This window comes from Microplitis demolitor, chromosome 2 (genome assembly GCF_026212275.2).
Source record: "Microplitis demolitor isolate Queensland-Clemson2020A chromosome 2, iyMicDemo2.1a, whole genome shotgun sequence".
NCBI classification, from domain to species: domain Eukaryota; kingdom Metazoa; phylum Arthropoda; class Insecta; order Hymenoptera; family Braconidae; genus Microplitis; species Microplitis demolitor.
In genome coordinates this window covers 3,502,251-3,516,461 of record NC_068546.1, presented here as the reverse complement: position 1 = coordinate 3,516,461, position 14,211 = coordinate 3,502,251, and the positions used below count along the sequence as shown (strand labels likewise).

The 14,211-nt window shown below is 25.9% G+C and overlaps 1 protein-coding gene across 2 annotated transcripts; it reads right to left on the bottom strand.

Moving 5' to 3' along the window:
• Positions 1–516: 516 nt before the first annotated feature.
• On the bottom strand, positions 517–11,935 carry LOC103579981 (homeobox protein 5). 2 transcript variants are annotated; one of them, XM_014439688.2, is made up of 8 exons: positions 11,665–11,935; positions 11,152–11,294; positions 10,508–10,792; positions 10,277–10,412; positions 8,629–8,748; positions 8,451–8,554; positions 6,933–7,400; positions 517–4,902 (listed from the first exon to the last, which is right to left on the bottom strand). In XM_014439688.2, the coding sequence occupies exons 2-8, from the start codon at positions 11,152–11,154 to the stop codon at positions 3,529–3,531; spliced, it is 2,490 nt and encodes an 829-aa protein (XP_014295174.1). In that variant the 5' UTR covers positions 11,155–11,294; positions 11,665–11,935; the 3' UTR covers positions 517–3,528. The 2 variants fall into 2 exon arrangements, with proteins under 2 accessions (XP_014295174.1, XP_053599086.1); XM_053743111.1 differs by lacking the exon at positions 11,665–11,935 and having other exon boundaries at positions 11,152–11,628.
• Between the last annotated feature and the right edge of the window lie 2,276 nt (positions 11,936–14,211).

The following is a 14,211-nucleotide window of genomic DNA, read 5'->3' as shown; positions in this document are numbered from 1 at the left end:
ATATATGGTTATGTATGTATTTAAACTTGATCAGACACGAGCATATATAATTAGATATGATCATATATGATAAAATATAACCACACATGATCAGATATGATCACATATGCTCAGATATGATTGCACATGAGATATGGTAATACATGATCAGATATGGTCATATATGATCAAATCTAAGTATTTGTTCCCGGTAATTAAAATTTTTATCAATTGAACTTTTTTAAAATTAAAATTTTCTCATCTCCAAACTGTCCCACTTAAAATTTTATATATTTATTGATATATTTAATTACATATTAATATTGCTGAATTATTTATTAATTTTTTTTTATTATATTATAATTTAAAATAAGTATTATAAATTTAAAATAAATTAAAAATAAATAATAAACAAATAGAAGGCACTCTATATTATTTCAAAAACTTAGAAAAATTTATATTCTAGGCCTTTTAAATTTATATTTTGAATAATAAATAATAAAAATAAAGACAGGAAATAAATAAACAAAAAAAAAATTAAACAAAAATATTTTATTATATTAATATAATTAATATTAATAATTATTAGATATTATATTATGATTTTTTTTTTATTATTTTTAAATAACAATTTATTATATTCAATTATCTTAAATATATAACGTGTTGCGGATAATCATCCAACTCTCTCTCTCTCTCTCTCTTTTTCTCTTTCTTTCTCTAGCTTTTTTATTAATCTTTATTTCTTCTTTTCCACGTTCAATAATGTTAATAATAATTTAATTATTGTTATTTGCTTGGAAGCTCACAGCCGACACGTTTTTATTTATTTTAATTATTTATTAATATCCTTTTAATTATCGTCGTTCTATCTACCAACAATGAGATAATTATCTTTTATCCAATCTCTAATATTATTATTAGTATCATTATAATAATCATTATTATTATTAATCATTTTTTATAATTTTAATCATCTCAGTTGCTCGAAATGATATTAACGTATGATAAATTAATGACACAAAGAATTATAAATTATATAGAATATAATTACAATTAATTAAATAAAGAAAAAAAATAATTAATAAATAAACACAAATATAATTTTTTTTAAGTACGTTGTTGTCTTTTTAGCATTTGTTGTACAAAAAGAAAGTTAATCATTAATCATTAACATGAACAAAACAAATTAATAAACATGGCAGTGCCTTGAGCAACCATTTTAATCATTAATTGTTTATTAATCCTTTAATATAATATAATAATTTATTTACTCTAATGATTTAGAATCATTTTTTATTAACAATTAATTACATTAACATTTTTTTAATTCATTCAAATTTTATAGGCTAATTTTTTTAAAAAGTTTTGTCTTAATAATACTATACAAATACAAATTATTAATAAATTAATTTTTTAAGACATTGTAACTCTTTAATTAATAATAATTATTGTTTTAGACAATCACAAGATGGCGGATGTTAATACGATCAAAATGGATGTATTTAATATGGTGGATTAATCAAGATGGTCGCTTGTTCGTTTGGTTTGTAAAAAGAGAAGTGGAACAAAAATTTATTTTATTAATTGTTATTGTGACAATTAATGAGTTTGTATATAATTTAATTAATTATATAAATTTTGTTTTTTACTCAGTTATGTGATTAATTTGAAATTAAGCGCCATAACCTCAGTGATTATAGTGTAATTTGATTAGTAAATTTAAATTACTAATTAATTGTAGTGAAAAAAATATAAATTGTTTTTTATATTTTGTAATTTTAATTAATGATGTTAATTATCTTTTAAAGTGAATTGTGGGCTTAATCGACATGGCGGACTAACGCAATCAAGATGGAGTCTGTTAATCATTTTCAATTATCAATAAATATATTAAAACATTAATCATTATTATAATGATTAATAAGAGTGTAATTAATGCAATTAATTAGATAAATATTTTTATTTGTTTAACAGTTGTCAAAAAAAAAATTTTACTTTAACGTCATAAAGTAAATTACCATTTAATAAATTATAGTTATTATGTAAGTTTTAGTAATATTAATTAATTAAATTTTCATAATTTGACTGTATAATTGACGTTAATTATTGTATTGAATTAATACAATTAAGATAAAGGTCATTTGTTGTCATTTAAAAAAAAAAACGATTAATTGTATTAATATTTGAATTTAAATTTGAAGGTTAAAGAATTATAAATTAAGCGCCATCTTAATCTGAACAACCATCTTGTAATTTTATAAATATAAATTAGTCTTTGAATTAAATGTAATAAATCTAAAAATAAATTATTATATTATATTATTTCCAATTGTATATAATAACAAAATAAATAAACCGATAATTATCTCAATCCATTAACATTAATAATAAATATTTTTATTATTTCTCAGCTAATTAATAATCACTATCTCCCATTTAAAATTTATTTTATTTATTATTTTTAATGCATTTTTATTTATAAACATTTTTGTTTGTTTTTATTTATTATTTTTTGTCTTTGAACACATAACAGATCGCTCGTATTTTGTACGAATTAACAACGTCTTTAATATTTAATTATCTCATTAAATCATTCCATTTAATTAATAATAATAATATCATCATCATTATTATTATTATATTTCCTCACTAACTCAGCAATTAAATTATCATTTAAATTTCTATACTAATCTAGCCTTGCTCGCGAGATTGGATATTTCTTTGCATTTTACTACAATTAGTAACCATTAATTACTTTTTTTTTTTTTTAATTTCTTTAATAACGTTTGTCGCCGAGCCTACAATAATTGCTTAATTAATTAATTAATAATTAATAATGGAATTATTTAATTTAAAAATAAATAATTATATTAATTTAAAACAATTATTATTTCCTCCAAATATTATTAATACTCATTAATTTATAATTATTCATTAATTAATAATTTATAAAGCGTGCCTTTTATACTGTTATCATTCATATATTTCAGCATATAATATTTCATAGCTATTTTATCTTATTAATTATCATTATTAATTTATTAATTAATTATTATATTTATTATTATTATTAATAATTAATAATCATCTTTAACATGCCAATACACGTCTCTTTAATTACTATGTGTATATTTATATATAACGATTTAAGATTTAAATATATTGTTTTTTCTAAGCTGAGGGCATCCATTAAATGTTATTAATATCATCTATATATGTATATATATTAAGTAATAACAAATAATAATATTAATAAATAATATAATAACTTTTTTTAGTACGGAATTAAATAAACAATTAAATAAAACTAAATAAACAATAAACAATATCATAAATTCATTATATTAATACCCTCATCTTAAAAAAAATAAACAAACGTACAACAATAAACAACAACGTATGACGACGCACCAACAATAATTATTTGTCAATTTAAAAAAATGTTTTTTTTTTTTTTTTAATTATTGTTATTAATATATATCATGTTTTATGTATTAATATTAATATTGTTATTATTAATAATTATCAATAAATTATACCAAGTGTTTAAAGTGTAAGTGCTTGTATTTGATGGCACGTATCACTAATTTGACTTGAGTCTTGTAAATTTCTAGGAGTACCTGGTGGCGTTAATGGTAAATTATTACGATTAACTGTTTGTTGTGCATCACCAGCGCCACCTAAATTATCATCAGGATTTGATGATTTACCAGCACTGTTACCACCAGCAGGACAACTGTTATTATTATTTTGCATAATACCATTTAATTTATATTTATTATTACGCAAAATAACACTTTGAGCACTTGATGATGATGATGACATCGCATTATATTTGTTATTATCGGATTTGTTACGTATTGATCCGCTTGAATTCTGGGAGTTTCCATACCTTCTTTGTTGATTTTGTTGCTGCTGCTGTTGTTGCTGATGGTGATGGTGATGATGATAGTGATGATGCTGAGGTTGGGACTGCGAGTGCGATTGATTTGACGAGTAACGACTCTGGCTGTAGAACACCTGGAAATTTGGAGGGGAATAGTTTGGAGTTGGACGTGTCATTGGTGAATAGGGCGCTGGAGGCGGACTTAATGATGATGTTGTTGTTGTTGTTGCTGTTGTAGTTAATGTTGTTGTTGTTGTTGTCATTAATTTACTATCGTCATTAATCGATGATTCATTTGAATCATTGTCATTTAATTTGCTACTATTATTATAAGAGTTTGGTAATTTTTTAAATGTTTGTTCAGAATTTCTACGGTTTTCGGAATGATTTTTAGTTGTGGTGATGGCTGTTGTTGTTGTTGTTGTTGTTGTTGTTGTTACTGTTGTAGTTAACGTAGCAGTTGTGGTAATTAATGATGATACTGTTGAGTTTATTTGTGATCTATTTGACGTGCGCGTGTTATTAAATGAATTGTAATTTCTTTTGTGCGAATTAATTCGATTTAATGGAGAAGAAAATCTATTTAATTTATTGTAATTTTGATGTTGATGATGAATTTGAGGAAATATATGTAAATTTTGATGAGTTAATGGACGATTAAAAGTTATTGTTTTGTTTAAATGAGAATCACGTTTTGATGAATCGTAACTCGAGGGAATAACGGGAGTTGGTAATAGAGAAGTTGGATTGTAAGGGTTTGGAATGTAAACTGGATGATAGAGGATGCGACAGTGCATTTGATCGTCTGTTGAATCAGGACACAGAGGCTGAGTTGATGATGACTGAGGTTGGAGAGATAGAGAATGTTGAGAATGAGGATGATAAGGATATCTATTTGCTAGAGGATATTTTATAGGCATTATGGGTATTAATGGAGTTGAAGGAAGTGATAGGTGATTTGACTCGTTGCCAGTTGATTGAGCCGGACGATGCTGTGACTGATGATCTGAGTGGCTCGATGCTGAGCGTGTGTCCTGCGATTTTTTTTTTAAATTGTAAGTATTGCGCTTTTTTATTGAAAGTCGGTTATTAAACAGGGTTTTTTTAAAATGTTATTTAAACATTATTTTTATTTTGTCTAAGGATTGATTTAAAAAATTGTTGTTTTGTAACCTGCAGGGAAATCATTAATTTTCATGCTAGTTTAATTTTTCGAAGCTAAATTCAAAAAGTTGAGATTAGGCGGGTTTGAAATCAGGTTCTTTCTATAAGAAGAAATGTATAGTTTATAATTTTTAATTGAATTTGAATCTTTAAAATTGGAATTGCACACTTCAAGTGCGAAGCGCCGAGGATGTTTCATGATAATTTTTTTGGACTATTTTACTCAGAAAAATACTTCTACACTATTTGCATTACACAAAAATGGATAAAAATGTATACTAGCATATAGAGAATTTATTAAAGAACAATTTGAACCTACTATTAAGTCGATTCGATATTTTATTAGTTTAAAATAAATTATTTTAACTCAAGAAACCAGTGCTGACAATTGTTACGTATGAAACTTCGTAGTCACGATAACTCTTGATAGACACAATTAATCGGCCCAGTTTTTTTTTTATTATCTTTGTATTTTTTATTACAAGAACTCTATGGAAAATCACTATCTAAATCCTTTTAGTTTAATTGTAATTAATAAAAAATGTAAAACTGATTATTCACGAAAAATTTAGCTGCCATTTTTATTTTTACTGTTGTTATTATTTTTTTCATTTTTTCTCTCCATCAAATACTGGTGGCAGCACTAGCGCAACAGTATAGGTTTGAAAAAAAAAGAGCGACATTTAAGACAAAAAGGCGGAATATTTAAAAAAAATGTTAATAGAAAAATATTAAACTGAAAATAAGAAATAACAAAGTCAAGTTTATAATGTAAAAGTTGAATAAAAATTCATAATAAAAAAAAAAAAAGAAAATTAATATTATAAAATAAAAGTAATGATTAAAAATCAAAAAACTCATGTGCACTTTTGGATTTTCCAATATTTTTGTTTAAATTGTACATGGACTTCAATCTACAAGCTACGCATAAGATTTTGTGTACATGTAGGAGTCAGGATAATTTTTAATTGCTTGTCACCAGTGTTCTAGTTGTTTATGTCTTTATATGACTGTGAATCTTGTTGCAGACACTAGTAAAATATTATAAATTGCAAGTCTTGCGCAGGACTTACAAAAAAAACTGTGTTATGTATCTGAAGAACTGTGCAAGCTAACACGTGGCTTGTTGATAAAATTACTTACGCATTTCTTGAGCAAAACTTGCACCAGAAATTTCTTAAAGATACTCACGCATGGCTTGCGCCAGATTTTCTCAAGAAGCGTCAAATACATATCGTAGGCCAAAAGAAGGGGTAAAGTGACAGAGATGGTTATGTAGCGTTACTTGAGCAAATCTGGCACAAGTCATGCGTGAGTTTATCTTTAAGAAATTTCTGGCGCAAGTTTTGCTCAAGAAATGCGTAAGTGATTTTATCAACAAGCCACGTGTTAGATATCTGCAATATTCTTTCATACGATATCATGTGCAAGTCACACTAAAATCTTTACTTTAAATCTTGCATTAATATCTTGTGATAGATCTATAGGCATATAAAAACGTAGACATGCAGAAATTTCCGCAAGACACTTTCACAAAATTAACGCAAGACTGCTACAAGATTGTCTTTCATGTCATCTTGTGCAAATCCATATATATTAGTATCTATCAAAAGATTTTTGTGATCAGTCTTGACCAGTAACTTGTGATGGAAATTATTGTATGGATACGAATGCACTTAGTCTGAATATTAATTTCTATTTTACGATTTTACTTAAATTTCTACGCGACCATTTTCCTCAGTCAACAATAAAAAAATTCTTTTTATCAATCCTTAGATAGTTTAGGGTAACAAAATCTAAAAGACCATTAATAATAACCAAGAAAACGGCTCTCACGTAATAACTACCGTCGTCAGTTAAAATAATGAAAAGCAAAAGCAAAAATAAAAAGAAAAGTTACCTCTGTCGGTTGATTTTGAGCATCGGAACTGGCAGGCTGGCAAGATCCATCAGTCGTAAAAAGAAGCAGCGGTTGTTGGTCACTAATACCCATAGTTCCATGTTGCAATGCGTTACTTTGATGCTGCTGTTGATGTGTATGCTGAGGTTGATGTGTACCAGTTGTAAAACTATAATAAATATGATCCAATGATTGTGCTCCCGTTGCTGAAGGCGGCACCGGTTGAACTCCTGCTGGATGAGTACCAGTTGTATAATAATGCGGAGCTGTTATAGTTTGAAGTCCATGTGCTCCATTTGATGGTGGACTTGCTGCACCAGTTATACTATTATTTCCACTGCTGCCACCACCACCCCCTCCACCAGCAACTCCACCACCACCACCATTTGGATTTCCATTATTCGTTGTGTTACTCGTTGCATACACATACTGAGGTGCACCAGCTGCTCCCGTGTAATACGACTCATACTAAAATAAATACAAATATTTATTTATTTATTTATTACTTATCTACTTCCTCATTAATTAATTAATTAATTCATTAATCAATTATTGTTTATTAAAAAACAACGCAACAAATAATTGACAGCAGCGTAGGGCTAAAATAAAATGATCCTGAAGTTAGTAGACAAAAAAAAAAAAAAAAAAAAACTAAAAATATGCACAAGTAGAAAATTTAAAAAACTATTAATGCAATTTTTTGTTTTCATAATTTATCGTTTTAAAAAATAATTAGACGTCGGTTAACTTCAGTATCATAAAATAAAATGAGTGCGAATGTAGCAGACATGAGAGAATTTATAAATTTCAACTAAATAAATAAATAAAGTAAAATAATAAATTTAAAAAAATGCGCGTAATGATTTTTCATTTATCTAAACACGCATTTTACTTATTTATTATAAAATTTGAAAAATTCCCAGTTGTCAGTTACATTCACTCATAAAATAAAAGCTTAATAAAAAAAAAAAAAAATTAAAAGCTAATGGTTTTTTTTATTTAATTTGTAAATAAATTATTAATAATTTAAACATTTAAAGGTGATCCTGAGCATGCCTGTGTACGTGCTGGACCTTAATAAAATAAAAAATATAAAATAAAAATAGCTATCATGCTGATAAATAAATAATAAGTGATGGCGTATCTTTTGCTTGTTTGCTTGGTTTTTATTATTATTATTATTATTTATTGTTTTTATTTTATTGGTAGTTATTTTTAATTTACAATCTTATTGTACCTTTAAACCTCAATACTGTATTGCGTCGAGAAGTACATAAGTAGGCATTTGCTGAGGGTTCGGTAGAAAGGCCGGTGGTATTCCTTCTCCCATCAGACCGTTTGTCTGTTTTATTTGAAATTTTTACGTTTAACTATTAGCTATTAATTTTTTTTTTTTTTTTTTTTAAATTAACACTGACCTTTAAATTAACTAAATCTTAATTATAACCTACACTTAATATTTTATTTTAAATTTAATACTTAAGTTAATGTTAAATAATGAAGCGGGAATAAACTTACAGGCATTGGAGAATATTGATACTGTTGTGGCATGTAGAGTGAAGGTGCGGGACACGGATACATCATTGGAGCAAATGTTTGATGTGTTGAAGCAGCTTGAGGTCCTGGAAAATAAATCGTAGATTAAGAGGTGGAATTTTTGCTTTTAGTGGAGAGTTTTAATGGGGAGTTTAGTTACCGAAGACACTGGCGGCTTGATAAAGAGCTGCTGGATCTGTTGGTGGTGCCAGTGGATTCCCAGGAGTTGGGGCACCGGTGTTGTAAAATGTTAAACCATTTTGATAAGGTAGTCCCATGCCTGCGAATAGATTTTTTAATTAATAAATAATTGTATGTATTGAAGGGAAATTTTATTTTTGTGTTAAGATTTATTCTGACCCTTGGGACAAAGGTCACTGGTGAAAATTGGTATTGTTTGTATAATTTAATTCAAATTGTTTTTGTAATGTAGTCTTTAAGAATTTTATGACTTGATTTATTAAATAAAAAATGTTGATAATTATAAGAATTAAATTTGATTGATAATTTTGGAGTAATGTTTAAAAAATAAAAAAAAAAAAAAGAGATCGGAAACTAAAAATATTTATTAATATACTTGGCATTGTAATCTGCATTGATTCTCAGGCACTAAAGTATTCAAAATAGTTTTAAATATTTTTGAACATCAAACACTTAAAATAATTTTTATAATTCAAATTTTTAAATCAATAGCATTTGGATAATAATTATTTAAACAAAATATATGTTTATAAGCAATAATTAAACAATTTCAATTGCATTAACAGCAACAAAAGTGTAACAGATTTCACTAAAGTGTGAGACACCCGTCAACTTGAACTCTCAGTAAAAACAATTTAGATAGATAAGATATTATGCGAATATGTAAAATGGCTTTATCAATGACTCAATGGAAAGTACTGAAAAATCGAGCATTGAAAAAGAAATTTATTCAGCAATTCTAAAAATAAAACGTCTCGGTGTCTTAGACACTCCAGGTAACTAGTCAAGGGCCGACAATTATTTTATTTGTTGATAAATCTGTTGAGCAATGCCGACAACTTGTTAACTCGTCCAATGAACGAGTTTTATTATAATTTGTTGCTCAATTGCACCGCGGTTTTCTTGATTGAAACAAATAATTAGTAGTTAATAAGTATGCCAACACATTGAAAACTTTAAAACACAAAAAACAAATGCAAACCCCCGACACAAAGTAAAATTACATTGGCCTATTATCTGTGTACATCAACCAAATAATATTAACAATAAATAATTTTTTGCTTTATAATTTTTAAAGAATTGAATTTAAAGATTTATCATAATTTAAATAATTAATAAAAATATCCACGCACTTTAAATTAAATAAAATAGTACCGGCAGAATCACAAATGCTGCGGTTTCATGATGAACCACACAAACATACACAGAAATCATTATCAGTTAAAAAAAAAAATAAAACGATCTCGTCATCAGAAGAAAAAAATTTAAATAAATTAACAACTAATTAATTTATAAGAAAATTAATAAGTACTAAAAAAACCAGCGTTCAACTGGAGTAACTTTACAACCAAACAAATTACCATTGTTTTGATTCTATTAAATACTCGCTTACAAAATAATTTATCTAATTTATTTAATCTGAACCTTTAATTTTTTATCATCCAAACAAAAAGTTTTAAAATCTAATTGAATTATTCTGTAGTAAAATAAAATAAAAAATTATTCAACAATTTTTTACCTAATCCTCTCTCCAAAACCTCAAATCATTTTTTACCCGAGGCATGAATACAACCAATTAATACGTCATAATAATAAAAATTAATTACCATTAGCATAATAATAAGGACTTGTAGGCACAGCTGGAGGTGAACCTGAACTACCATCGAACGAACGGTTAAAAGGCTGTTTTTTAATTGCAGGCGCAATATTTAATTTTCTCTCTCTCAAAATAATACTTTCAGGCTGTAAAAACATTAATAAATAAACAAAGAAAAAAAAAACAAAAATTAGTAAAAATAAATACAAATATTAAGATAAAATAAAAATAATCAAATTACCTCTTGTTGAAGGCGTTTAGCTTCAGCTTCTGTTTCAAATGTAACAAACCCGTATCCTTTTGACACACCAGCTCTGTCAGATATTATTTTAGTCGCTTTAACATTTCCATATGCAGAAAATAATTGTGCTAATTCAGCCTCACTAGTACTCGCTGAAATACCACCAACAAATATACGATTTGGTACCAGAGTACCATATTTCGGTGCTGACATTGCTTGGCTTGTAGCTGATGCTGGACTTGAGGCAGGACTTGACCCCTCAGTACCTCCTGTTGATGCTGAACTCTAAAATAAACAATCAAATAAATAAATAAATAAAAAAAAACCCCAAAAAAAATAAATTACCCAAATATTTATCAAGTACTGATAAAAAAAAAAACAATGAAAAAATTATAAAACAAAAACTAAAAAAAAAAATGACTGACGATATTGTAAACAAAATTCTTTTTTTTTTGACATTTAATAATCAATAATTAAATTTGTAATATAAATTTCGAATTATTTAATTGAGCTGTCAGATGAAAATTATTAAAAATTTTTATAAAAAAAAAGTAAAAAACGTCAGGGAAAAAAATGTCAAAATAAAACACGCAATGGCGAAAAAATAATGATTATAATAGTAATAAATTATCACAATAACTTACCATGATAAAAGTCCTGTCGGACTTTTTTGGGCGAGTCCTTGCAGAATTAAATAAGTTTTGTTTTTTTTTTTAAACTCTTATGATCCTGGGGATGGAATAAATAAAATGTCTCTTGGATGCTTGAGAGAGAGAGTATAGACTAGCTAAATCAAAAGAATATTACGAATATATATATACATATATATGCCTAAATATATAGATATATAGATATATATATAAGTAGTTGAATGCTGGTTGATGGTTTGGTTGGCTCCCACGGGATTGTCAGAGCCCGGGGTTGCAAAGCCAGAGTTAAAAAAAATTATCACACACTTTTATAAATAAATGAACGCTGGCTTAGTAATTTATAATTAACACACAACAGACAACATATATATGTATATGTATATATATAAGTAATAATAATTATTGTTAACAATAATTAATATTAATTAATTAACAAATTAATAGGTGTAGAGAATGGCTCTAGCCGTATTTTAAAATATACGAAAGGCCCCTTTGGTTTTAACGCACCTCCCTCTGCCTCTGCTCCGTACTCAGTACTGTCGTTCTCTTTTATCTTTTTAAATCTCTCACTCACACGTTTTTGTTCTTGAGAACGCGTACGGCCTACAAACACCACCAGCACCTCAGTACCGATACTTGTATTTCACTCTCTTGACTGTCAATTGTATGTGTGGGTGTAGATTAATTTATGGGTAAGTATGCACTAGTCTAGGTCTTGCTGTCTCTTTCTAATAAGTCTATACTAGTGGTATTGGTTAGTCTACTTGTATTCGACTCACTCTCGCTCTCATTTTTTTACCACACAACCAGAGACTACTCTAATTGGTCTTTACGCTGACAAGATGGCGGTACTTTCAAACCGCGGGAATTTTTTATTTTATTTAAATTATTTAATGATCATGTAATACGAGTGCACACATGAGACAATTTAGAAATTTTGAATACATTTGAATAATGAAATTTTTAAAAATGCGCGCACTTACTTTTTGTTGATCGAAATACGGATTTTTTAAATTTAAATAGTTGACTTGTCAGTTACATTCCCACTCATAAGTTGGTAGGCAATTAACTTATGGATAATTATCAATTGCAGGAAAAAAAAAAATTAAAATATGCATGTGTAGAAAATTTAAAAAACTATGAGTGCAATTTTTTCAAATAGTTTTTTTTTTTAAATTTATCGTTTTGGAAAAAATAAAAAAATTATTAGACGTTGGTTAAGTTCAGTATCATTAAAGTTTATTAGTAGAAAGAATTTTACTGGAAATTTAAAGGAAATTATTTTGAATTGTTAAGAAGTTAAAATCACTAGAAAATTTCATTGAAAATTAAATTATTTAGATACTTTATTTTTATGGGATTTCAAATTTTCGAGGTTGGAATATTTTTGTAAATATTGAGTTATCAGAAAAATTGCAAGAGACTTTTTGTAGGGCTTTGAATTATCTACAAAAAAGGTGTCTTGTAGTTTTTTTTTTTACTTGATGGCTATTGAGATATTTGGAGTTTAAAATATTCTAGGGTCTTCTGGACTCGTTGATAATAAAAATATATGCGCTGCCAAAGATTTTCCTTGAAATTTAAAGGAAATTACTTGAAGTTATTGACAAGTTCAATCAGTCATAAATATAGAATATAAATATCATTATAAATTAACTTATTTATATACTTTATTTTTACATAACTTTAAATTTCCAAGTGATAAATGTCATGAAAATTAAAATCACAATGTATTTTATTTTATTTCATTGAAATTATTTTTTTTTATTGTCCATAAGTCAATTAATTTTAAATAATATTAATTTCAAAGCTGATAGTTATTTTAAAAACCTGAATTTTAATTAAAATTTATTTTTTTTTCATGTGTAATTAGTTTTTAATTACGCGAAATTTCATAGCAACACTTTAATAAACTCGCAATTATCAAAAACTGATAAAGGTTTTTTAAAAAAAAGTCAGTATTGTATTTTTAAAATTTTTTGAATTTAAATCCAAATCAATTTCTTGATTTATTAAATAGATCATATATTTTTAAATAGTCACATTGTATTTGCATTAAAAATTATTCTTTGATTTTTTTAATTATGTAAACAAATCAATATTTATGTAAAATTAATTTTTAGCAATAATTATATTCTTCTTTTTAATTATTTTTAGCAAATTGTTTAATTATCGTCAGTAATCAAAAAACAAATGATTTTTTCAAAAATTTCTTTTGAAAATCTGATGTGCGAATTTAAAATATCAATGCAGTAAAAAATTTAATTTGAATAAATTCTAGTCGTATTTTATAAAGAAACAAAAACTATAACTAGTGTGTACGTGTAGCAATACAATAATTTTTAATTCAAATCATTGAATTTCTCATTATATTAGACATATTTTCCAAACTTAATAAAAAAAATCTCTGAATAATTTCTTTCCTTAATTGCAAGTAAACAATTCTCAACAATTTGATAGAAAAATAAACAAGAATAAAAAAAATTTTTTTTTTATATAAAAAATAAAAGTAATAATTAGTTATATATTTTTTCAATTAGTATTTTAAAACCCATTCTTCGATTCTTTTTTTAGATATAGATTTTTATTGTGCATTAATAAAAAAAAAAAAAAAAAAAAAGGAAGAAAAGAAAAGAAAGGAAAGAAAATGAGAGCGAGGATTTGAAAAGAGTTTTACGATGATAAATGTTTTTAATGAATCGATCGACATACATATGTATGTCATATATAAAGAAATATACACACACATTTATATATATATATATATATATATATATATATATATATATATATATATATATATATATATATTCCTTTTGTTAAGAAAAATGTCAAACGATGAAGCTACATTTTTTATTATTTTTTTTTTACTCTATTTCAACCAGAGCAATCTTTTATTCTCACAAAAAAAACGATTTCTCATACGTTTTATTATCCCTTAAAATTAAATAATTAAACTTACCTTTTATGTTCTTTCGCTCTATTTAAAAACTTAAAATAAACTTTTCTTGTTATTACCAAAAAATAAAAAGCAACTATTTAATTCACTACTTA